This window comes from Lynx canadensis, chromosome B4, assembly GCF_007474595.2.
Source record: "Lynx canadensis isolate LIC74 chromosome B4, mLynCan4.pri.v2, whole genome shotgun sequence".
Taxonomy (NCBI): Eukaryota; Metazoa; Chordata; class Mammalia; order Carnivora; family Felidae; genus Lynx; species Lynx canadensis.
In genome coordinates, this window is record NC_044309.1 from 59,577,956 (window position 1) to 59,605,430 (window position 27,475).

Consider the following 27,475-nt stretch of genomic DNA (forward strand, 5'->3'; position numbering starts at 1 on the left):
GCTAACCAGGCCTGGTCATGCTTGTGTAGGATTTGTGTATGTGTGTATTTACACACAATGGTAAGGATAAAAACAGCTCGAGTCTAGAGGAGAGGACCTATGGAAGGGCTGAGACCAAGACAGTAGTTGACAAAAGAGAGCGATATAAATTTCACTGCCTTGACAAGGGAGCCCACCTAACCCTTGTTTAAACACCAGTCATTTTAACAGAAAATACTGACCTGTAGGTTTAAATAAAGCTTTCTCCGTCCTCTACTCAACACTCAGGGAAAAATGACAAGCCTAGAATTAGCATTTAACACTGGAATAACATGTTTCTTGTAGCATGTTATAAGCCTCCAGGTGAAGAAGCACAAGGAGACTCACCAAACATATGCCATATAACCATGACACTTCTGAGATGTAAGGAGACCAAGATGCTATTCAGGGGTAAACACCAATAACCCAGTAACTTTCCTTTCTTCTAAGTCTATGAAGTAATCTTTATGCTTCTCTTTCAATACGAAAAGCCAATGGACAGTACACTTTCTAGCAGAAAAAAAATGCAACATTATTTAAATGGGTAAATATAAATTTATACCAACTACCTAAAAGTTCTGCCTTTAAATGGTCAATGCATACACAAAATAATTTAAAGTAAAATATAAAATAAAAACAACATTGTTTTTTGGGAAAGCACTGTATATGTTGCAAACTAATAGGAAATATTTTATGTTAAACATCGCAAATCTCACCTAAATCCTGATAATTTTAATTTCTAAAAATCGTTAGTCATTAAATCTTTTCTAAAAGAATACTCCAATATTTTACATTTCAGAAATTTTAATAGTTTTTATTTGGCAAAGAGAAGCCTAAGAATTTTTTAAAAAACATTTCCAGAGGGAACATTGTTTACCATAAAATAAATTTGTGTGATTTGGGAGGACAAATTTCAAATGTATATTTTTGATATATGTGCCAATTTTACAATTAATACAAAAAAGATAAAGTCAGTTGAAATATTTTAAAAATGTAAAAACCAGTCCAGGCAACTATAACTATACAATCTTGCTGTAAAAGTACTTATATCAAATTCTGCCCAAAATATGTATGCAATCTAGTAAATTTTAGTTCCTCAAGTCATTCTTCACTGCCGGCTGGCTTTGCCATTTTCTGTTGTCTCCATTCTGAAAAACAGAAGAGAAAAATGAGTTGCTAAAATAAAACATTCAATAATTGCCCATATTTTTTCTCCAACTTTCACACAAAATTAAACTGTTTATATATTCACAGGACAAAAGAACATCCGTCCTTTAGAAAAGGACTACAGTTAGGATTCTTCTGCTACTCTTACGTTCCTGGTTCCACAGACGGATGCACACTGAAGCTTAGAGGAAGTAAGTCCCCTTCCCAAGGTTTCATTTCAAAGGCTACTTTTTTCATGATACCTCTTCAAACTTAAAGCTAAGGAAAAAAACCTCTACCATTTAGTAAAAAATTTACTTCCTTTTCCCCTTTTCTAGTAAAGAAACTCCTTTACCAATACATTTTCAAGAGGTCTTCCAAAAAGGATATTAAAATAATCAGACTTGAGACTTGTTCAATTAAAGTCAATATTCCTAATACTGCATTACTTAACAGGAAAGTTTTTCTCCCCCATTATTTTATACAGGTTCAGTGTTGTATATCAAGTGTTCCCCAATTTTCCCTCTATGATGCTTACTGAGCAATGAAATGCTCTAAGGAATATATATTTTCAAGGTTATGATCAACGTAATCAAGTCTTTTATAAGTACCAAGAACCGAAGGAAGTAGATTTTTTCTCTTTAGAGGTAACACATATCAACTCATTACATTAGTAATAAAAAATTACTGAACACGACAAACAAGCAACGTTTATTACTTTTAACTTAAAGCAATTCACAAAACCAATTTCTACAATAAATAATACAAACCCATTTTCCTCTTTAAGATGTTGATACAATTCAGCTCTGTTATTAACAGAGTTCAAACGTCCAGCAAACTCCTGATGTTTTCTGGAATTGGCAGTATTGATTCTATTACTCCACAGGGATAATAAGGACACTGGCCCTGGTGTTACAGTGTGAAAGAAGAGGAAAAAGGTGTAATAATTCATTACCTCAAAATTTACAAATTAAAAAAAAAAAATGTATTTGAGACAGAGAGAGAGAGAGAGAAAGCGTGAGCAGGGGAGGGGCAGAGAGAGAGGGAAACAGAAGGTCTGTAGTGGGCTCTGAACTGTCAGCACAGAGCCCGATGTGGGGCTTGAACCCATGAACCATGAGATCATGACCTGAGCCGAAGTCAGATGCTTAACTGACTGAGCCACTCAGGCGGCCCCCAAATTTACAAATTAAAAAATTTTACCTTTAATTTACCATCGCTAATTTTATATCATTAAAGCAATATAATCTTTTCCTTATTCTAAATGTTTAGGGGTCCCCAAGACCAGCTACCAGTTTGGTGATTTGCTGGAAGGATTCAATTAACTAAGCCAAGTTATAGTCACAACCAAGAATCACTGCAGCAACACAATAAGGATACACAGCCAGATCAGTAAGAGCAAAAGATACACTAAGCAAAGGGCAAAAGAATCCACTTGCAGGCTTTCCATGCTCTCTCCCTAGAGTGAGGGGTAACCCCAAGTGCATACTCCCTCCAGCAGCAAACATGCAGCCATGGATATACAATATTTCTTCCAGGAAAGCCCATTTGAGACTCAGAGTCCTGGGTTTTTATTAAGAACTGGTCACAAATGCATCCTCTGCCAAACTACAATTACCAAAATTCCATACTCCTAGGTGGGAAGTAAGTTTTCACCTCAGATGTAAGACAAAATAACTTCATCATTTAGGGAATGTTTTAAAAGCCAAGTTGTCAGATGCCAAACAAGGGCCAAACTTGCAAGCAGGCTTTGTTAAAGATAACAGCTTCAAGCTTGCTATGTTATCTCTTCAGCACAGTATGAAAAAAGAAAGCACTGGCACAGCTAAAACAATTTTGAAAAGTAGAAAAAAGAAGACTTACTACCTCATTTTAAGATTCTGCTTATAGTGATCATGACAGTATTGTACTGGCAAAACAACAGATACATAGATCAATGGAACATTAAAAAAACAAAAACGGGTGCCTGGGTGGCTCAGTCAGTTAAGCATCTGACTTCAGCTCAGGTTATGATCTCACAGTTCATGAGTTCAAGCCCTGCGTCGGGCTCTGTGCTGACAGCTCAGAGCCTGGTCCCTGCTTCAGATTCTGTGTCTCCCTCTATCTCTGCCCCTCCTCCTCCTCTCTCTCTCTCTTAAAAATAAATAAAATTAAAACAATTAAAGCAAAAACAGAAATAGACTTCCACATATCAAATTAATTGATTTCTGATAAAGATACAAAGGCAATTCAATGAAGAAAAAACAGTCTTTTCAACAAATGCTGCCAGAACAATTGGGACACTGCATACACAAAAAAAGGGAACACTGACTCATATCTTCTACCATATGGAAAAAATAAAAAAATGAACTCAAAATGGTTCATGGCCTAAATGTAAAATCTAAGTACAGAACTTATAAAAGAATATGTAGGAAAAAACCTCTGTGAGTTTGGGCAATGCAAAGATTTCTTATAGATAACACCAAAAGTACAACCATAAAAAAAGTTTTGATATATTGGACCTCATCAAAATTAGAAACTTCTGTTCTGCAAGTCACTGTTAGAAACACAAACCAGACTGGGAGAAAACATTTGCAAACCACATATCCAACAAAGCATTTATATCCAGAAAAAATAAAGAATTCTCAAAATCTAAGAAAAAAACTCTTAAACAGTCCAATTTAGATATAACTACAATACCTGAATGAACCTTCTAGTAGAAAAATATATACAGATGGAAAATAAGCAAATGAAAAAAAGCTTACCATCATCAGTCATGAGGGAAATAGAAATTAAACCCACACTGAAAAACTACTTTATACCTATCAGAGAAGAAAAAAATCCAGCAACTACTGTTGGGGATACAGAACCACCAGAACTCTCACTAATTTCTGGTGCACAATGATCAGCCAGTTTGGAAAAATGAGATTCTAATAAAGCTAGTCACATACAATGGAATAAAAAAAACTATTGACAAACACACAACACAGATGAATCGCAAATGCATTATGCTTTATCAAATAAGTCCACCTCAAAAGGCAGCATACTTTAAGATTTCACTTTAAATGGTATTCTGAAAAAGGCAAGATCATAGGAAGGAAAACACATCAACCATTATGAGGGACTGGGGACAAGGGAAGTATAGGGTGCTTACAAAGGAGCAGTACTAGAGAATCTCTGGGGGTGACAGAACGGTTTTATACCGTGACTGTGGTGCAACTGACATACTATATACATTGTCTAAATTCACAGAATTGCACACCAAAAAAAGTTAAAATTACTGCATATACATTTTCCAAAACTGAATGAACAAAAATACTTTTTCTCACTATAAAACTAATACATGTTCATTAGTTAAAATTTACACAACATATAAAGGAGAAATAAAATCATCCATAATACCACTGCTCTAACACCTATAAATGTTCTAGTTTTTTTTCAATGGCAATCTATACCAATAAAACTACACTTCGGTTTTTCTGCTATTGCATTGTACAAAAAGCTGAACAGATTTTCATCCAATCCAGAAAGCATGTTTGGAGTAGCCCAACCTTATATGTATCAGGCACAAAATTCACTTTGGACAGTCCTGGGAAGTCATTTTCCAAAACAGATGAAACTGAAGTATATAATAAAAGGCCTGTATAAGCTGCTGCTCAAAAGAGACATGGTTTCTGTTTGAAACCAAGTTGCTTTTCATCTGGGCCACTCTATATAGTGTTTCCAGTGTGTGAAGCATCAGGGATCTATTTAATTTAAAGTGACAAGCAAGTGTATGTGTGGATATGAACTTTTTTTTTTTAAACAAAATGGAGATAATGGTATATATGGTTTTGTAGCCTGTTTTTTTTTTTTCTTTATCTCATTCATTCATTTATTCATTCAACAAATAATAATTGAACTTCTACTATGGGCCAGGACTGCATTGAGTGGTAGTGATATTAAGAGTAAATTTTTAAAAATCCCAGCATTGAGGCACTTGGCTAGCTTTGTTGGTAGAGCATGAGCTTTTTTTTTTTTTTTTTTGAGAGAGAGATCGTGAGCAGGGGAGGGGCAGACTGAGAGGTAGACACAGAATCCGAAGCAGGCTCCAGGCTCTGAGCTGTCAGCACAGATCCTGACGCAGGGCTCAAACCTATGAACCACGAGATTGTGACCTGAGCCAAAGTCAGAAGCTCAACTGACTGAGGCCACCCAGATACCCCAGTAGAGCATGAGACTTTTGAGCTCGGGGTCATGAGTTCAAACTCCAGGCTGGATATGGAGCCTACTTAAAAAATAAAAAGCCCATCCTTTAAAATGTTTCCAATTAGTAGCTGAGGCAAGATGTCAATAAGCAATGTCAATGCAGGACTCTAAGTGCTACTCCAGTGTAATCCTGGGGTGCAATGGAAGCACGTAACTTAATTGTGAACAGAGATCAAGGAAGTCCTTCCTGAAAAAAGACTTGCTTAAGCTGAAATCTGAATGATACACATTAGCAAGAGGGAACAGTGGGCATTTGTAGCAATAATTATTCTTGGGCTATATAAATTCTGCCCTATGGACATACCATCATTTAGTTATTTTCTTCCTAACAGTGTTTTGGTTGCTTGCAACTTTTTGCCACTAATAAATAATTTTTGGAGTTCTATTTTATAAGCAACATTAATGCATTGTTTAGATTAAACCTAAATTTCTCATCCTAATCAACAGTGGCATATTTTGGCCTATGAAAAATAGAACAATTTATCAAGACATTTATTTACTTTCCAGGAACCCTGGCAAATGCTTGAAAGCAAATATGATAAGATCGCTCTTATCTCTGGCTCCAAAGAAATCAGTGAAAGGAGAATATTTTACATGTATCACTATATATATAGCGTGTGTATATATATATACACATACATACATACACACATATACACACACTGTCTCTCTCTCCCCCCCCCCCCCAGAAGGAGTATATAAAAACAAACAAGGCTTCTCTCTAGGATAAAATGCCAATAAGTGCAATATGGCCAGCCCCTGGGTCTTATTGCTTAGGAGAGGCATAGTGGCAAGAAACCAAACAATCCTTTTATCTATTTGCCATTTATCCTAAAAGGCCTAAATCTAGTTTATCTTCAAGAAAACTGAAGCCTACAATGATTTCAGGAGCTCCCAAACCCAATTCACAGCTCTGCTACCCAAAATTCCTTCAAGAAGAAATGAAGCATTTCAGTCTACAAATAAGAGATAAAATGAAATGAAAACATTGAGTTTTTTTTTTTTACAGTGAAAATATTATTTATAATACCTTTACTGAAACTCACTGACACCACTTTATAGATGGGTAATGTAAGAGCTTTCCTTAAGTTCAGTAAGCAGTTTAGGGAAAAGAAATCTGTCTTCATTAAACCCAGCACACTTAGTATAGAGTCAGGAACATAAATGAATTCAAGTTTACAGAATTAAAATTTCTTAAAACACAGACTTTGTAGTGAAAGTGCTTATTTTCCACAGGCTTCATTAATGAAGGTATGACACTACTTTTTCATTAAACTAAACTGGAAAACTGTTTACAAACACAGCTACCCCCATAGCTCTACCCTACCTTTTGATTTTTCTACTGGTGGAGCTTCATCCATCTCCACAAGGGGCTTTTTGTTTGGAGGTTCTGGGGAATCGGGCGAATCTTTAATGATCTCAGCTTCAGCCAACTCTTCTTTTCCACGTTCCAAGATTCCTTTTAATCTGTTAGAGGGACACACAATAAAATCTAAAGTTTAAATTTTACTGGTTTTATTATTTTTTATGTTTTTTTTAATTTTTTAATGTTTATTCATTTTTTTAAGAGACAAGAGAGAGAGAGCACAAGCAGGGGAGGGACAAGAGAGAGAGGGAGACACAGAATCTGAAGCAGGCTCCAGGCTCTGAACTGTCAGCACAGAACCCGATGCAGGGCTCGAACTCACGAACCACGAGATCATGACCTGAGCTGAAGTCGGATGCTTAACCGACTGAGCCACCCAGACAGACGCTCCATAGTTTAAATTTTTAGAACTCTAAACGGCTCAATAATTAGACTTTGTATATTGCTTTTAGTAAAAGATAGCTGCTCTCACAAAGTAAACCCAGAAACTAATGAAAATACAAATCTCAACCTAAAATCAGGTAAGACAACTGACTGAATTAAACACAGATTTCCCTTTTCCTTCATCATCATCATAATTTAATAATTCAGTAATATAGTTGGCTGTAAAATATGAAAAAATGGGAGAAAATTTAGGAAGTTAAAATTAAAGAGGTCAGAAATGTGATCTTTGGAAGAAATGTCAGTTTTAATTTTTACAAATATGGACAAAATACTCTTTCAAATTACAAATAAGATTTAAAAATGTACTATTTGTGCCCTAATTTATGTGCTGTGGAAATGTATTTACATTCCACAAATTAAGAACTTAACTCCAAGCTCATTTTGAGTTTCATCAGAGAACAGAAAGGGGCGCCTGGGTGGCGCAGTCGGTTAAGCGTCCGACTTCAGCCAGGTCATGATCTCGCGGTCCGTGAGTTCGAGCCCTGCATCAGGCTCTGGGCTGATGGCTCAGAGCCTGGAGCCTGTTTCCGATTCTGTGTCTCCCTCTCTCTCTGCCCCTCCCCCATTCATGCTCTGTCTCTCTCTGTCCCAAAAATAAATAAACGTTGAAAAAAAAAAAATTAAAAAAAAAAAAAAAAGAGAACAGAAACACTTTCAACATATATAAAGATTGGTGGTGTCTGAAAGAGAATATTTCCCCCCACTCTTCTTAAAGTGAGCTAATTCTGTTTCAGAAGTTCAGTAGCCCTAAGAAAGAAATGAACTTCTACTGTCAAAGAGAATAAAATGTTCTACTTATTTTTGGATGAAATGATAGGATTTCTAGAATTAGCTTCAAAATATTCCCATGTGGGAGGCATAGTGGTGGTGCTGGTGAGGTGAGTGGTTGTGGACAGATATGAAATGAGATCTGCCATGAACTGTTAAAAATAAATGAGTAGCTATTTGTTCTGTTACTGTATATGTTTGAAATTTTCCACAGTAAACTGTTTTGTTTCTAAGGACCTTACTAACATTGCCATTATAATATTTACCTGGTTTTTTGCTGATTACTGGCAAAGAGGTAGAAGACAAAGCCAGCTGAAATGTTATGATTCTTTCATTTCAAAGACTTTCCTACTATTTATGATATAACCATACAAATCACAAACTAAGGAAAGAGTGTATTACTGAGGAAGGGTTTCAGAAGTAAGACTATGTTCTTCCTCTGTGCTCCCAAGGATATCCTGTGCCTATTTTTATAGCAGCTCTTCCACCCTTTGCTGTAACCCATGACCTACATGCCTGTCTCTATCACAACCACTGTACATTCTTCCAGGGCAAGAATCTAATACCAAATGCCTGACACATCACAGGCACTCAGTATTTATTGAACAAATGAAACCATGTCTTTGATATTCATAACGCATAAAGCAAATACTGATATCAAATATAGTATGTTATGATTTGCAGAAGTTCGTTAAAAAATTCAACACTACCTTTGCCCCTAAGAGCAAAAAAACAAAAAACAAACAAAAAATCCCTGTAATTCTTAAGCCCAGGATATTTCAGATTTTAAGAATGAAAAAATTATAGTTAGATAATGAAATATACATTAAGTGAACTACTATTACATGAATGTTTGAATGTGCTACATGCAGCATGTGATGTGCCAAAAGGCACCACGGTCCTACATTATCAACAAGTCACCTCTCTGAATCTTGCCAAGATTTCTCCTGTTCATAATCTTTCACTGCTTTCTCTGATTTGTCCTCTTTGTCCTCTCTCTTTCTTCCTCGTTTCTTTCGTTCTTCTTCTTCTGGGGGTTTGCTTCTACATGCCATCAGACATTCCAATACTCTTTGATGTTTCTCTGAGTTGTTGATATGAGCTCTGACAAGGGTTTCTAACTCATTCCACATGATACGGTACTGTTCATCTCTGAAGTAAAGATTGGAAATGATGTTTTTAGAAATACTCTTTAAATAATATTGAAGTATCACTTGCTACTGGTAAAATAAAGTAAAAGGAATCATTAAACACAGACTCTTTCTTCTTAGTGGTGTAATTCTAAGTTATAATGTATCCGATTCTGCTATTTTAGATTTTATATCATTTCATCTCAATCATATACATATGAACACTTATGTATATACACACACACACACACATATATATATACCTTCAATTATATAAATTACAATATGAAATAAGTTAGCTTAAAAAACAGTCTGCATCAAGTAAATGTGATATATAGAGAAAGCAAGGGAAAAAAGCTACCTTTTAGGCCCTTTTCCTCTCGTACCAACTGTGGAAATAGGTAGAGGATCATTTTTTCTTTCCATATCAACTAAGTTGTATATTGTTTTTTGACAGTTTAACACATCTTCTTCTGTCAAAGATTCTTTCACAATAACACTGGCTAATGGAACTACCTGTTAGAATTTTTTTAAGAAATAAGAAGAAAATCTGTCTTGAAAAACAAATATCAAAGCATCTAGGGAGAACTTCAACTGACTTTAAACATCACCATAGTGAGATAACCTATATTCATCATTTCAATTTTCTATTACTAATTCTTTAACTGTAGCAAACTCATATATTTCATTCTTTGCTTGAGAAATGATTATCTGTAAAAAACATATAACTAATCAAAAAGAAAGGTTGAAAACTATTTAATACTTACCGCTTGCATGTTAAAAATGGTGGTTTGTGAAATAATCATAGGCCAGTAACGGGTGTGTTTTTCTAATTGATCTTTTGCTCGTTCCAAAGGGATCTCAAGACTTCCATCGATTTTATATCTGGGGTCTAGAAAAGGAGTTAATCTGTTTTCCCTCATAAATTCACCAAAATCCTAATGATAACCAAATAAAATAAAATTAGAAACTATTTTCTTATGTTTCAGTATGGATTACATGTAATAGTCTGTTGCCCTGATGCCTTCTCTCCTGTGATACGCAACAAAGTATTTTCTCTAACAGTTCTCTTACTAATTCTCCCAATCTTTTTGAACATGAAGTCTATCAGCCTTTATTACAATAGAGATGGAAGAAAGGCCCAAACATCAATGCATTCATGGTTCTTTCTACTTTTTAAAAACCAAGAACACTCATTTTTCTTCACTTCTATAATTTAACTCTTTTATATCATCTACAGATAAAGGAAGGAGTTAATCATCTTAGAATACCAATGCTTATTTAAAAATGACCTTGACATAACATCAAAATGTTAACAGTGGTTATCTATGAATGATGGAATTATAGGTAATTTACAGCTATTGTATTTGATTAAAAAAATATATCTATATTCTCTAAATTTTCTGCAAAGAATACTTATTTTCTCCTTATTAAAGAAGATATAAAAATAATAAAGAAAAGCCTAATCAAAAATAATTACCTATAGTCTATAACACTTCTGTGATTTACCAAGTACATTCCTATATATGAATCACATTTAATTTCCACCACCACCTCAAAGTAGACAACCATAAAGTACTAAATATATAAAAGAGGAGGGGAACTGAAAAATTAAAATGAGAATAGGATTTCTACCCAAAATAGACACAATTTCTTTGTATATATCTTTAAATAACAAAAATTTAGTGTTATCTCAAAATAGCAATCCAAACATTGAACTGTTTTTATTTGCCATTAAGTTACTACAAGGTAAACTTCCACCTGAAATATTCAAGTCAATTTCCATTCTTTCCTATAATTCCAGGTGTCAATGCTACCCATATACTTCTCGATATACACTGAATACATAATGAAGACCACATAGTGATAAATAGTTCTTTTGAGCAAGTATTGCAGGAAAGTCACTTAATTAAAATAATAAGTCATGAACTTCTCCAAACCCCATTTTGTCACAGAGCTTAGCATGTAATAAGCATTTAATAAATATTTGCTGAATGGTGGCAGGCTCAAAACATAAAATTTATAAGTATTAGAATCTTACTGTGATCCGGTAGTCTGTAACTCTGCCTCCACATCCCTCACTAATTGAAGGTGGATCTTCTAGAATGGATCGAGAACTGCTAAGGACATGCAAAAAAATCTCTCCTCCATGGCTACTAAGCATATGACTAATGACTTTGGAACCTGACTTTCGTGGTTGCTCCAATAAAACAGAACGACCTGTCAAAAGCAAGATTACTCTATCAGTGATGAAGCTCATATAGGCTGTTATTTTTTTCCTCATTATTTATGTCTAGATTTTTCATTTTATTTATTAAACCTCATATTTTAAGCAGCATAGCTAATTCAGTATATCTGCATTTCAAGTCCTGAAAGTCTGAATTCTAGCCTTAGCTTTCTCTTGGTCACTCAAAGCTTACATAGTTGTACAGTTTTCCAAAGTAAGTATAGTGGTCTCTGGTACAATGTTTGGTTACATTCTTTATACATTACAAGTACATACAATCTTTCTCCTGGACATCAAGAAGAACAGTGAGACAACTGCTGGATAACTCTCTAGCTATCAAAGCTACACAACATTTGGGGGAGAAAGCAAAGTCTCAATGTACTTGCACAATACCTCCTTATCAGCACAGTTACCATAACTACTTTCTATTTCACATGACCAAAGGTTATTTAATCTACACGTTACACAGTCTTAAAATCAAATTTTGCTTAAATTTGACCCATCACATCAGTGGTTTCAAACCTAGTCAATCAGAAGAATCAACTGGAGAAGCTATTAAGAATTTAAATTTAGTAAATGGACTCCAATTTTTTTTTTTTTAATTTTCACACAAGGAAACCACAGACTTAAGAGTCATATAGGTAAGAATCATATGGCATAATACTGAAAATGCAATGTTTATTTATGATTAAGGTACAGTGTGCAAAAAGAGGTCTATATATACTTTGCAATTTAAAATTTAACAGGCCAGGGTAAATAGTCTGTATTATTCTACCAAAAAAATCAACTTAGACTCTAACAGCCAAATTTTAAAATTAAAAATACTTAAAAATATTTAAATAAAACTTTTTATGACAATATGGAAAACATAAAGTTATCTTATTTTTTTAGAACATTAATAAAATTGCTAAAAGGGTATTTACAATTAGGTAACTTTAGAAGAGTTTTCAAAGATAAAACAGTTTTAGGTTATCTTAAAAGAGCTTTCCAGAGTACAGATTTTCACATATCCTTACTAATAACTTCACTTGTAATATTTTCAGTCCAAACAATTAAATGTTGAAAATTACCATTTAGAAGAAAATTAGTAAGGCAGGAGGAAGGTCTGCTATTTACGTCTACAGGTGAAATTCGATAAGCGCCAGTGCAATAGTGTAATTCTGAAATGGGAGAAAACACTGATTTGAAAGAATATAAAGGAATTATTTCCACAATTAAAAGAGGGGGAAAAATGTTCGTTGAGCCCCTAAAACAATGAAAAACATAAATTCAAAAATAAACTAATGATCCCTACATATACCCACTTTTAGAACCTCTTGATTTATCCTTTCCTTTTTTCCTTTCTTTTCTTCTTTTTTTAAGTTTATTTTGAGAGAGAGAGAGAGAGAGAGAGACCATGAGTTAGGGAGGGAAAGAGAGCAAGGGGAGACAGAGAATCCCAAGCAGGCTCCGCACTGCCAGTGCAGAGTCCAATGAGGGGCTCGAACTCACAAACTGTGAAACCACGACCTGAGCCAAAACCAAGAGTTGGACACTTCACCAACTGTGTCACCCAGGCACCCCTATTTCAATTTCCTTAAAATACCTACCAATGTTATTTGTCCTGGGTGTGCACCACTTTAATGTTATCGTTTCTTTAAACGAGCCTTCTCTACTGCTGCCACCTATGTGAGTATCACCTTTAAAAATAAGCCAGAGAGACATTACAAAATAGATCACAAACTTCAAATCGTTTACTTAAGTAAGACTTCCAAAACAGTTTAAACTCTATAGGAGAAAACACCTCTGGGAGAACATCAATTCTATAAAGTATCCTAGAATAATACCAAAAGGAGTTTAGATATTTGCTCTGATTAAAACAAATATTCAATTATCTTCAAATTTCTCATTAATCATTTCAGCACTGCACTGAAAGTCAACAGCAAAAATTTTTGTTTATTTTAATAATATACAACTGTTCTCCTCTGACACCATGAAATCATAATATGGTCAAATACTCAAAGAAAGTGTCAGGAATCTAAAATGAACTGAATCCTAATGAATTTATGAGGAGAACCATAAAATGAGGGATCTAGAAAATAAATATAAAAAGATGTAACAATGAGCATGTTTTGCCTCAATGGAGTCTATAGTAAAACAGAGTGAACAGATGTTAAGAAAATAATAATGAACAAGTGAGGACTATAAAGTTGACAATGCTTTGAAGGAGATGTGTACAGTACCATGAGCATCTATACACAGAGATCTGACCTAATCTACGACACCAGGGAAGGTTTCTTTGAGAAGTGAAAAAACTAGTTTCAGTTGTCAAAGGATAAGAAGAAATTAAAGAAATGAAGGAAAGAACATTTGAGCAAGGAAAAAACAGCAAATGTCAAGATACTGTGACAGGAAGGAGCATGAAGTTTCTGGCCTATGCACTGAAACAGGAGTACGTTGTGAGAGGAAAATGGAAAGGAGGACAGGCCAGGCAATGCAGGGACTGGTAAGACATTTAAACAGTTGGGTCTTTATCCAAAGGGTAACAAAAACAATAAAGGGTTTTAAGCTAAGGGAACATGGTCAGGATTAGCATTCTGAAAGCTATTCTAGCTCACAGGTCAAGAGGAGACACACCATTTTAAGGGGCTACTAAGGGATAGTAGGTAAGAAAATAATAGGCTGGATCAGGGAGATGGTAATGGCAGTAGAGATGCAGTTGTATGAATGTATTTGGGAGACACTTAATAGGTAAAATCAAGAAAATGTGATGATGGCCTAGATTATGAAGAATGATACAGAGATGTCTCAAAGATGACTGAGGTTTCTGCCTTAAACAACTGGGTAGACAATAGGGCCATTCACTAAGAGAGGGGACAGTAGAAGACCAGTTCGGGGGGCAGGCTCCTAAGTTGTTCTGGGAATGCTGAGTTATAGGTGCCGGAGAGACACCTAGCAGATATAATTAGGCAGTAGAGGATATAGGTCTACAGCTTACGGAAGCTATCTGAGCTAAAGCGTAAGCCTACTCATCCAAGTCCAGCTCTAATGTCATCTCTGTAAAGCTTGCCTAAGTCACGGAGGCATAATCACATGCAACCCTCGTGATCCCACAGCACCCTATTCATAGTGCTACTACAGTATTTACAAATGGTTCCCTTGTGTCACACAGACAACATGTCAATTACTATCTTAGAGAAATATTTTGTGTCACAAAGGATATTCTTAACATTTTTTTTGTTTTAAAATATTTTAAAAGTTGGTATTAACTCAGTTAGTGATATAATTTCCACACACCATATTTTCAAAAACAAGTTCTTTACATTCCTTTGTTAAACATTAATACATCTGTTTATCTTAATAGTTTTTTTCACATTACAAATTTGTATTAGATTAATTTCAAGATTTCTTATACACTGAACAAATGTTACGACTGGTTGATGGATACTAACTTCAAAAAAGATGTATAAAACATTATCAAAGTTAACCATTTAATTCTCTGATAGCATCAACTTACAGAGAAAACATTAGAAAGGATTTAATCAAATGTCAAAACTTAAAGGCAATTTCACTGAATTTTTTAGGAATGGATGGATTATTAATTCATCTAATCCAGCATCTTTATTTTATTAAAGTGTGCAAACTCAAGTCTAGAAACATACAGATCTTGCTAGCTGGTGGCAAAGCTTTAGCTAAAACTCTGATCTACTAACTCCAGAGCCTTCTCCCAAGTTATGCTAATAGAGTTGCAGAAATCATGATATTGGTGATGAGACCTATTGACTCGAATAATTTTTAGAAGAAAACAACAAATTTAGATTTCAGAACAACTGATCTTTATGCAGGCAAGTTGGAACTCTATCACTCTTTCAAGTCAGTTCTTGTTCCTCTTGCTTTCCCAAGGTGATTTGCTTGCAAAAGAGAAACTATAACATGACTGTACCGGCTATCTCAGTATTTGTTCCAGGAGGCTAGTGTTTCCCAAAGTAAATTCTACAGAACACTAGTTCCATGGCCATTAGTAGACAGTATTGTGGAATAAGTGTGGAAAGAGGTGGACTACAGCCAACCAGGTCTGTTTACTGACAAACTTCTGAAAGTTGTTAGTATGCTTTCATAGGTTAGATCTTACAGAATAAAACTTTTCAATGTCCTTTTCTTACCACTTTTCAGGAAATCCACATGTGCATCTTTGTGATGAAGTAGTTCCACATCATAATTGGCAGATGTATTAGCGTGTTGTTCTTCCTTAAAGTAAAATTTAAAATAATTTAGTTTTATTTTCAAAATAATGAAGTTATCATTCACTTTGCTTTTTGCTTAAAGTGAGATAAAATATACCCAACAATAATTAGCTATAATATTGGGACAGTTTGCTCAGTAATCTATTTAAAGATGCAATAATTTTCCAATGCAATATGAACTCTATAAAACTACTAGCTATATAGAAGTAATAAAGTATTTAATGATTTTTCTTACATCAGAATTAACATAAATGACTCTTCCAGAATTTTAGTTTTTTTTCTCTAAATGCATTGTCTTGCCAATACATTTTATAAATACAACTGAAGTAGCTTATACAAACTCAAAGTGAAATAGTTGTTTAAAGGAGGAAATAGCATCTTTAAATACCTACAGGAAATTAGCAACACCAGTTATATAAAATAGTAAATACAGACTAATAAACAAGTTTAGTAACTTGTTTTCACTAAATAGTAAATAAGAACTTCAATAACATCAGTTTACAGGGAAAAGACAAAGATTGAAGAAAGGGTCACACCAGTCGCACACAAATATGATCAAATTTAAAAAACAAGGTATCTGTCACCCTCAGAGTATTTTTCTTGTACCTCATGAAATTACACATATTAAAATATATTATGCTATTTTACTTGATAATTTCTGCATCCAAACCATTCTATTAGATAAGGCTACAATTTCTATTAAAGAGCCAGCCATTTTATAAGGAGGAAAATAATGAATAGATTATACTTCTCATGAAATTCAGTGTTCGTCATATGGCGGCAAAACAATGAAATTGGACTTAAAACTGTGCTTGTCCTAGACAACTTAATGATGACATAATGGAAATAAACAGGTACCAACAGATTCCTAAGAAAATCCATTAGTAAAATCATAAAACTTACATCTTTGGTTTTTCAGCTAGAGTATAATAAACTTTTTAAAAACTATGAGCTATTTTTTCTATACTCAGGCCTATTAGTTACAAACACCTTCATTCTAGATGAGCAAGAACAAAAATACAGGAAATAAAAGATCCACTAGAATGCACAAAGTAAAATCTAATAACATAACCATCAGGAAAAGAATCACAGAAAAAATAATCATTTAAGATAGAGATTGTATTTTGATGAAAATAATGAGAACATAATTAAAAACAAAAAGCTGATATATAGTACTCTTACGAGAAAGAAAACTACAGAATTTTGTTCTGTGATCCTTTTTGTTGCTTTTCACTATGTACTGACCTGGTCAAAGACACTGAATGTGGGCTAGCAAAACAGAAAATATGATATGGGGAGAAAAAGTTAAGGTCCAATCAAAATAAATAATACATGTCAAACAAATATTTAAAAAGCAAACCAGAACTTTCAAAATAGCAAGAAAAAGTACTGCCTACCTTCATTGGAATATTTGTAATAGTAGTTGAAGCCAAGTCAAAATGTTGCTGTACCAAAATATTTAACTTGGTAGCAAGATGCCGTCCTGCACGAACACTATGAACTTCACTGGTTAAAACAGGGGATAACTACCAAAAAAAAAAAAAAAAAAAAAAAAAAAAAATATATATATATATATATATATATATATATATGAAAAAAAAAAAAAACAACGTTAATACATTGTGACCTGGTGTCAAATATTTTACTTCAGTCTATAAATATTAAATATTTTTAGTTTTTGGAATTTGGAAAAAGTAAAAAAGCCTATAAATTAACTATGATTATTATTTTAGCAAGAAATGTTCATGTATTTATTCATTCAACAGACAGGTACTAAGCAGACCTTACTACATTGTATGCCAGAAACTACATGAGCTATTAGAGGATACAGCAGTAAATTAGGCAAAGTCCTTTTCCTCTTGACACTCAGAGTGCAAGTCTTCGATTCAAATATTTATTTTAACTTACAATTTTTACTTCTATTTATCTATATGCAAAATGGATTTGAAATGGCCCACAGAAATACTGTAGAAAATAAGTAATTTTATGGAGAGGAAAAACACCTGCAGATAAAACTGCTTATTATAAAGAATACGGGAACTGCCACAAACATATTTCATCATGAATAAATGCGATCAGGCAGCCAAAAGTTACTTTATGGCAAGATAAAGTGTATGTATACATATATCTTATATACAACTTGTATATACTACCTATCATACTTATTATATCTATAACATCTGTCACAAATAAATGTTTAGTTATTACAAAGAAAGCCAACATACTGCCATGTTATCGAGAGAAGCAGAAAAAAGTTAACAGAAAAGGGGTTTACACTGGAAACCACCTAAAAACACAATGAAAGAGCTAAAGACCTAAAAATACCAGTTAACTACAAAACATTCAGACTAAGGTAATACTTCACCTGTTTATATTAACTAAGGCTAAGAGAAAAAACAGAACGTAAGAACATACATGTTTAATTATATAAATACACACATCTATATTTCTAAACACAGACCACTGATGGGAGAATATTACATGATGCAAATCCATTTGAAAATCAACAGACCCATTTTTTCCTTTAAAATCGTTCAAATTTATTTAAAAAGTAAAAGCAAGATTAAAAGTTAGCTTTAGCTTTTTATCCTCTGGATAGGTAAAATTAATTTGTTATTAGAGTCTATTTTTGTTAAGAAGTGTATTACTCCTCTAATGAGGAAAAAAAGATTTTTATACAATAAAAAGTTATTAAAGCAAATGAAATCCATTACAGTAATTGAAATTTTAGCATCAATACACACTATGTACGGTTTTGCAACACATTTAATTAAACTTCAATAGGCAAGAAAACAGAAAACACTTTAAAATCTACAATTATAACATGAAGAACCCACTAGGTGTTTTGCCACAGAGATGGCTTTGCGAACTCTAAATATCTTCTTGGCAGAAAATGTTGGCAATGTGATTATTTTTATGCTAACCCTTCTCAGCATTTATTATTAATAAATGACAATGATCTTTTCTTCCATTACTTCTGCACTTACCTCCTTTTTAGGACGATCAGACACAAGGCTGTCTTCACCAACTGCGTAAGTATGGATCAAGACCAGTTCACACTTCTGAATCTGCATGAGACTTAAAGAGAAACTTTTCACTTAGAATCTAAAAACACATAGTATGTAAACAAACCAGGTAGGTAGACTATTAAGAGTTTAATATACTAAAACAGTGCATCTCTATAATCAGATACTACTGTTAACTAACACAAAAGCTAAATATTTAGAAAAACTGTATAATTGCTGTACTTGTATGGACATTTAGTAAATATATGAATTTAATTCAAATGCACATATGATACTTTCTTGTATGTTTGAAAAACAGAATAAAGGAAAATGTCCTATAATCAGGAAAATTTTCCATAGATAACTACCACAGAGAAAAAATATATTACACATTTGTTTCCCTTTTTTTTTTTACTAATGATTTTTAAGGACAAAATCAGGCAATCCTAACCATTACCTATAAATGGTTATTTCTAAGAACATAGGATTTTCAATGCTAGAAGTCTTTTATTTTGAAAATGTTTTTAATTTTGAAAAATTTTTATTTTGAAACTTCCAAACCTACAGAAAAGCTAAAGGAAAAGTACTATGCAATGAATACCCATACACCCTTAACCTAGATTCATTAACTGTTAGCTATTTTTGTTTTCCCTACATAAATATCAAATACACATTTTTTGACTAACTAGCAGAGCCAGTAGAGAATTAAAGGGAATACTACCAATTACTATTGAAATTATTGGAGTAATTATAATGAAATACATGACTATAAAATGGAATATGTATTTCACTTATGATTATACTCACTGATCTGAATTTGCAGCAAGCTTGTTATGCTCGTGAATTGTTTCCTGGACACAGTCCTCAAGCATTCGCACATGACTATCACTATGGCATAAAAAAGAACAAACTTAAATAAACAGTAAGAGAAAAAATTAAACACACTATTTAGCTGTAGTATCTTGTTATAGGCACTTAAAATTACTTCAGTGAGGACGGTCTTCAGTATGCTCATTCACAATACCAAACAGCCAGCTGAAAAACTAGTGAGAAAAAGTCAGGTTAACCCATATGATGACAATCTAAGCAGCTTTCACTGAAATGACTATTTAAGAACTGGATAAATACAGCTTCAGTATTAGGCCACCTGAGATATGCTTAACCGCTAACATGCTGTCCTGTTTTTTTAAGTAAAAACTGCAACAAGACATTAAAATTCCCTCAGTGAAAGAATTACTGTGATTAATGTCTCACCTTTTTGCATTAGTAATGCAAATTATTCGTCCTCTATTTCCAACACGTTCTGCATTTTCCATTAGTAGAGTACGAGCCTCATGTTGGTATTCTGTAATTTTACACAGGGTTTCCACTGCTGCAACGAGACCATGCAGAATGCTGCAGCATTCTGGATCTGCTCGTGGATTAGGAGGCCCAACAGCAGCTAATGCTGCCATTAGCTAAGTAAAAGGGAAAATAATTATGTTGACAAGAGTATGTACAAGTCAGACAAAGACATCACAGGAAAACTACAGACCAGCGTACCTTAAAAATATGGACACAAATATCCTCAACAAAATACTAGCAAACCAAATCCAGCAACATATGAAAAGAATTATACACCATGACAAAGTGGGACTTATCCCAGGAATGCAAAGTTGACTTAACATCCAAAAATCAATTAATGTCAATACCAACACAATTTTTAAAAATCACACGGTCATCTCCATAAACACAGAAAAAGCATTTCATAAAATCCAAGACCCTTTTATGATAAAAATACTCAACAAACTACAAATAGAAGGAAACTCCTCAAGCAGAAAATAGCATCTAAGAAAACCTACAGATAACACCATGCTTCATAGTAAAGCCTGTACATGTTCTCTCTAAGATTAGGAACAGAAGAAGGATGTCCACTCTCATCACTTCTATTTCACACTGTATTGGTGGGTCTAGCCAGGGCAATTAAGAAAAAGAAATAGAAGGAGCCAGAAGTAAAATTATCTCTGTATCACAGATGACGTGATCTTGTATGTAGAAAGTCAAATGGAATCCACTAAAAAACTGTTAGAAATAATAAGTCCAGCAAGTTGCAGGATACATGATCAATACACAGACACAAATTGTATTGCTACACACTTGCAATGGACAATCCGAAAATAAAGGAAACAATTCTAATATAATAGCATCAAAAAAATAAAATACTTAGGAATAAAATCAACAAAAGAAATGCAAATTTTATACTCTTGAGAACTACAAAACATCACTGAAAGAAATTAAAGATCTAAATGATATAAAACATCCCATGTTCATGAGTTGGAAGACATAATATTGTTAAAATTGCAACATTACTCAAACTGAACTACAGATTAAACATAATCTGTGTCACAATCCCAGCCGACTGCTTTGTAGAAATGGACAAGGTGGTTCTAAAATTCATATGGAATTGCAAGGGACTGAAAATGACCGAAACAATCTTGAAAAGGAACAAAATGGAAGAACTTTGCTTTGTATATGCATAAAGACACTCTGGAATGAGCCATGAAAAACTAATAGTGGTGGAGATAAATACTGATGTGCTAGTAAATCAGTTCCCCAAAGTGTGGGGAAAGCCCTAATCTGTAGTGTTTGCCAGTATCTATGGTTAAATAAAATACCCCCACCATGGGAGATGTCAAGATTCACTGAATGCAAAGTTGGTGTAAGCAGGGTCCAGCACACTCATTGAGACAGGGGATGAGTTGGAAAGTTTTCCCGTTTACTAACACAAACATGTGGAACATGTTCCACATATGTGGAAGTGTACATATGTACATGTGTATGTATGTAAATTTTACTTCTAAACTATATAGGTATTACCTATTCATAATAAGTAACCAGAAAAGAAAGAAAGAAGACTGTGTATAAACGACTATATAAAGTCTCTGGTACATAGGAGAAGCTCAATAAAAAGTAGCTTTATAGGGGAGGGATTCTGTGGTCCTGAAGAAAGTAGCAGAAAGCAAGTTTAACTTTTAAGGTCAGACAGAGATGGGTTAAAACTCTGGCTCTGCCTTTTAATGCTGTGTGACCCTGGTGAATTCCTCCTAACCTAAAAGTGAAAATACTAATATAACCTGTCCCACATTAGTATAATACTTGCAAACTTGATTTAATTTAGCCAACAAAAATCAGACCCAAACTCCTGAAATCTGACAATTTTTGGTGATAAAATTTAAGATGTGTAGGATAGAGTTATGTGCTATAAAAGAAAGAGCCCTGGACCGAGGTATAGAAGTCAAACAACATATAGCCCCTGTGGGCTCCATTCCTTCACCTGCACAATGAAGGAGTTGAAGCAAAAGACATCTAAAATCCTTCTAGCCCCCAAATTTGTCTTTGATCTCTTCCACTTGTTACTCATGATTGTTGACAATAACTAGGGAAAGGTGTGACATGGATAACCAAAGCTAAACATTAAATGTGTTAACACAGGCAAGCTTATATATAATTTATACAACATGTCAATTATTTCATATAATCTTAAACACCAGTGAGCTGCTATACAGTTGCTTTCCGAACTAGACTGGAGTTTCCCCTTCTGTTCACGACTTAAAAACAATCAGTGTGATACAATGTGCCTTCACATTCGAAAGCAGAGAGAAGTAGCAATTCTCTTATCATTGGTATATGTGCCATTATGAGATGCACAACTTTTACTGCACTGCAGAGGTGAAGTAAGGAAAACCTATGCCAATTTGTACTGATTTTTTTTTCATACACAACAGAGAGACTTCAAGCTTCTTTCACAGTACCTCTTGAAAGAAGTAAAGCAAAACACATGCCATTTCAAAAAGAAAATGCAAGGAGAATGTACAGAATCCTTAATATTACTTTTTCAAGTTAAAAAAAAAAAGAATAAAGAACATTCTGGAGTGATATAAATGCAAAGCCAAACCAATAAAAGCCTGCGCTTGAGTGAGTTACCTCAAAGGATAAAGGGTTAGATATGTTTACATACATGATGATACTAATCACAACATTTTAAGACCAAACACTGGGATAAACACATTTTCTTTAAAAATGTTCTGTTTAAAACACATTTACAACATGAGATTATCTCCACTGAAGACCATCCATTAACAAATAATTTTAACATGAAATAATTCAAACACTGTATTCAAAAATTTCACTAATGTCTGTCTCTCAGATACATCTTCATCAGTAAAGAAACCAGTAAACTGAAGTCTTCCATCCAACCAACAATAGCAAAGAACATAAGCTACCACAAACCCAATATCCTTAGACAAATAATGTTTAAGAAGCACCAGGCCTATTAAGTGGCCAGCTAAAACTGGAGCAAAAGACTGCTCCAAGAAGTTTTTCAAGACAAAAAAACGAAGATGTTACATTTCTGATAAAAATATTGGGAAGTTTTGTAGAAACATGAGGAAAGCAGCAACAGATATACATAAAATTGAGCAATTAAGAAGGAAATGATAAATTGTAAGAATAAACAAAGAGTCACACAAGAAAGGAAATAATATGTAAGACAAATCATTATGTTTCAGACCTTAAACTTATACAGTGCTATATGACACCTCAATAAAACCTAAAAAGAGAAAGGAAATAACCACATATACTACTTAGCTTAGCAGTAACACTTTATATAGATATTATAATGCAAATATGCAATTTTGAATTAACAAAAATTCTGACATAACAACACTGAGAAAATGAAGGAACGGCAGAAGGGAGGTAGAGGGGCATGGGTGGCAGAGAATATAAAAGTTAATTTCTCACTAACAATAATGATAAAAAAATAAAGTTTAAATTGAGAATTCCATCAATAGCAGTAAAAATTTGTTATTTTGAAATATGGAAGTAAATACTAGATGAGTTAGAGTTGAAAGTTTGCTTCTAGGAATTGGGGAAAGACTGGAATGAAGATAGCTGGCTTTCCTTTAGTAGTAGTTGTTTTAAAACTATGTGCAAATACTATAGTGATAAAAAAAATCTTTTAAATCATCTTTCAAGAAAGTATTACCACATTCAGATAATTTTCAAAAATGGCCACAGCTCAAAACCTAACCATACCTCCTGCAAATTTTGGTCTTCTTGAGTCCAAGAATTTAAAACATGTGCTCCAGAGTCACTCACAATGAAATTCACCTGATAGATTTCAAAGACAGAATTAGTATTCACATCCAATTCCACTGAAATCACATCATATTTAAAGTAATATGCAGTTCCTAGAACTGGTTTGCTGATTCATTCATTCACTTTATAGTTCTAGAATGCCTAGTATCTGCCAGGTGTTATCCTTCGCACTGGGGATTTGGGAAAACAGTGATGAATGAAAGTTGTATCACTCACAATGTGGGGAAAGTCAGGGGTTTGCGGGTAGTGGTAAGACAGAGGGCAGTATGGGAAGAATACAAACAAATAAATGCACAAGATTATTTCAGTGAGTGACAAATGCTATGAAAAAGAAATTGGTTAGCTACTTCAGGTTGGGTGGTCTATAGTGGCAATTGGGGGGAATCCAAAATGACCAAAAGAAAACAGCCATAAATAGAGCTGGGGATAGAGAATTCCTGGTACAGCAAATGCAAAGGCCTCAAAAGGATGAAAAGGTCAGAACAGGCAAAGGGGTGGGGGGAAAGCTCAGAGAAATAAGCAGTAGCCATATCACAAAAGGCATTGAAAGTCAAAATAGTGCATTTGGACTTCAATGCAAACCAAAAAAATACTATCACAGAAGATGATAATGTTAGTAAGGATATATTAGAAAATACATAAAATGACGAATGTTCTTTTGGAGGAGGGTGAGATTCTTTCTTTCCTCTGGACTATATCATCTAATCCATGATCTTTTTTCCTACCATCCATGAAATACTAGTTTTGCACCCCTAATAAATGTGATAAGTAGCCTTCTCTCCTAAGCCTTACCTGACAGGGACATTTTACTAGCCACTTCAGTTACATTATCTCATTGAAATCTTACATCATAGGAAGTAGGTGTTATGCTTACATGGGAAGAACCAGACTTGGAGAAATTAAGCAATATGATCAAGGTCACACTGTGGTAGCTGATGAAGCCAGAATTTGAACCAAAGCCTGCACCCTGAATGACTAGTTATCCTCCCTTTCGTATTTTTTTACCCTACATAATGCACAATTTACTGAAGGACTAAAAACAACTTACATTTAATTTGGAATATATCTGAATATATAGCTTCTCTATGTTCAGCCTTACTGTTACTGCCCTGCCTGTGCCAGTCTAAGAACTGGCTAGGTCCCAGCCTAGGCTGCTCCAAATGAGACAAAGCAAATCATCCACTTGTGGCTAACCAAATGACTCTCCCAAAATAAAATAGCTGAAATGATGAAACCTGAAGGTAATTTTCATATCTGGAATCTATCAATCTTCAATCTCTCTTCTTGTGGATAAAAACAAATTCCTCTTAGCATTCTTAAGAAAATTTCTTTCTAACAGCCAAATCCTGCAGCAGTTTAGTGTGCATTCACTAACACTATGAGCAGCCAGCCTGTTTAGGTTCAAATTCTGGTTCTGTGTCTAACTAGCTGTGTGACTCAGGACAACTTTCCTGTCTTTACCTCAGTTTCTACATCTCCAACATGGCAATAATAAACACGGCTGATATTCAGATTGTACACACCAACACAATCTGACATTGCCCACAGCCCACATCCTTTCTGCTTAGGCCAGCAATAGCTCTCAATGGTCAGTGCCTGTTCTATTCGGGTTATTATATACTTTGAATATTGTCCCAGTAATTAGAGTAGCTACCTTATAGGACTGTTGTGAGAATTAATGGAGTTAATAAATATGAAATACTTTGGATATGACTGGTATGTGTAAACGCACCTTAACTGTTAGCTGTTATGATGGTTATTGGCCCCAATTAAACATATATAACATATTAACTGCAAAGAAGAGTTCTAAATACCACATTTTTAAAGTAGTAAACAGTTTCAAGTTAAATCTATAGTAAATTCTTATGTTAAAAAATGTAACAGGCAGTTAAGTCCATCCCCCCAAATCATGATTTTTCTTGTACTTCACACTCACCAGCTTTTTGAAAGGAAATATATCATACATTATTCTACAATATTCCATGGAAGATTCTACTGAGCAAGTCCACAAGGATTTAGATATGGGGGCCAAAGGGATGATTCCTTGGGTCCTATTCTTCACCAGCATATCAAACTCGACATGCTGTCTGCATGATTCTGCCATGTAAGGGCAGTGATCTACAACAAATACTGTTTTATGAGATTCAGAAAAAATCTTCATTTTGTTTTAACCTGTAAGGGATAAAATATATTAGCCAAATGTCTTATACATGACATTTAATATCCTTAAATTGTTCCTAATTAGTGTCTTTTCCTCAAAAAGATTTGGTAGGGAACATGAATAATCAGTATTCAAAGAAATTTATCCAACAAGATTTAATGAGGTCATGACTAGAAAGTAGCTATCAATTCGAGGGATAAGCTACACCATATTAAGCTGTCACTCTATCAGTCACAGGCAAAATTACAGTCCATACAAAATTTTGCTTTTTGAATGAACTTAAAATTGTCAGGAAAAAATGCTTACAAATAACTGTGGTCGATTGCCTTCCATAATACCAAACATAACAAATGATAAATTCTCTTCAAATACACTTCTAATGATTCTTCCTAATTGACATCACACACAAACCCCCAAACTAACCCAAGTCAGTAGTTTTGGGCTTCCCTCCAAAAAGTCTTAAGACTTCTGAAAAAGGATGAGGGGAGCCAGAATTAACAGGAAAGGGGAGTGACAGCAAAAGGAAAGCCCCAAATATAAAAAACATCTCCTACGACAACTGCATATCGGGTCTTCGCATTAGGATAAAGACCCCAAATTCAAACTCTTCCCCCTTAGTATTTGAAACACCATGGTAATTTACCATGTAGAACAGAAAACTTAGTTGCTACCATTCACAGAGCTGGAGAGGAGAAACTTTTAAACTTTTTCTTATAAAAACTCCCTTGCTTCGCTAAATAAAACCTTATACTGAATAGACAATCCACATTCAAAAAGCACATGGTAAGCAAAGTGTTCATCAAACCGAACTGACTTTTTACGATCTAGCTATTTTCTTCTGCTTTCAAACACATTTCCCCTTCATGCAAACTCTTCTTTGAGAAACCTAGTCACATTCTGCTGGAGAGTGGGGGGTGGAAAGTACAAGGTGAGTGAATAGGGAAGACCTCAGGATCGAGGTTTGCTTACTTTCGTGCCTGGTCCTGCAGTGAAAACGAACAGAGGCTATGGACCACAGCCTCTCTGGAAAAGGCTGCTGGCTGGGTGGGGAGGGTCAGCGCACAGTCAGGAGTGTCTGGTACCAAAGACAGGGAACTATGCTTTCCCCGCTCATCTCCTAGCACACCGGTCCTTCCCAGGCTTCCTAAATGCAAGAGCGCGCGCGCGTGCGCGTGAACACAAACACTCACACACTCGGACTCGCGCGTGCGCAAAGCCCTCTTCCACAGCCCCGCCAAGCTGCCCTTCCCCCTCGGTGGGCCAGACGCCCAGCTCGCAGAACAGGAAGAGGGCGGAGCCAAGAAAAAAATGCCTCCGACGCTCAAGATTTTCTACCGGCTAATTTTCCCAATAACCCACTGGGAAGATTGATCCGGGCGACCATAGAGACTCCACAACAGCGAAGTACCAACCACAGCACCGACTAAGCCAGCCACGCTCTCTTAACGCAAGGCCCTCCCACCAGGCCTCCACCCGGCCTCCCTTTCTCGGTTTCTCCACCCAGGCCGGCTTCCCTTGTCAAAACTCGCGACACTTTGCGAGAAGCCAAGCGAAAGCCTGAGTAGATTAATAGGGAGGGACGTAGAAAGGAACCGCCTCCACCTCTCGCGCATGTCTGCAAAGA

General features: G+C 34.7%; 1 protein-coding gene across 5 annotated transcripts; it reads right to left on the bottom strand.

Annotated features, from left to right (window-relative positions):
• Positions 1–880: 880 nt before the first annotated feature.
• INTS13 (integrator complex subunit 13) lies at positions 881–27,453 on the bottom strand. Of its 5 annotated transcripts, none has more exons than XM_030322014.1 (18): positions 27,211–27,453; positions 26,821–26,995; positions 25,627–25,862; positions 23,628–23,702; positions 19,809–20,011; positions 19,362–19,442; positions 18,537–18,627; positions 16,947–17,075; positions 15,469–15,553; positions 12,916–13,005; positions 12,397–12,504; positions 11,141–11,319; positions 9,867–10,037; positions 9,461–9,615; positions 8,891–9,121; positions 6,719–6,858; positions 1,935–2,070; positions 881–1,166 (listed from the first exon to the last, which is right to left on the bottom strand). In XM_030322014.1, exons 3-18 carry the CDS (start codon positions 25,849–25,851, stop codon positions 1,127–1,129), a joined length of 2,139 nt encoding a protein of 712 aa, XP_030177874.1. In that variant the 5' UTR covers positions 25,852–25,862; positions 26,821–26,995; positions 27,211–27,453; the 3' UTR covers positions 881–1,126. The 5 variants fall into 5 exon arrangements, with proteins under 5 accessions (XP_030177874.1, XP_032449827.1, XP_030177873.1 ...); XM_032593936.1 differs by having other exon boundaries at positions 12,397–12,486; positions 27,211–27,451; XM_030322013.1 differs by having other exon boundaries at positions 26,821–27,453.
• Positions 27,454–27,475: the final 22 nt, after the last annotated feature.

What these genes read in the sequence shown, in the direction of transcription:
- INTS13 (XM_030322014.1), bottom strand. Translation starts at nt 25,851, where the DNA reads ATGAAGATTTTTTCTGAATCTCATAAAACAGTATTTGTTGTAGATCAC. An exon ending in TTACAGACTACCGGATCACA is followed by an intron (nt 10,038 to 11,140) that starts GTAAGATTCTAA and finishes GGTTATCATTAG; the next exon opens with GATTTTGGTGAATTTATGAG. An exon ending in CATCTTAAAGAGGAAAATGG is followed by an intron (nt 1,167 to 1,934) that starts GTTTGTATTATT and finishes TCTGTTTTTCAG; the next exon opens with AATGGAGACAACAGAAAATG.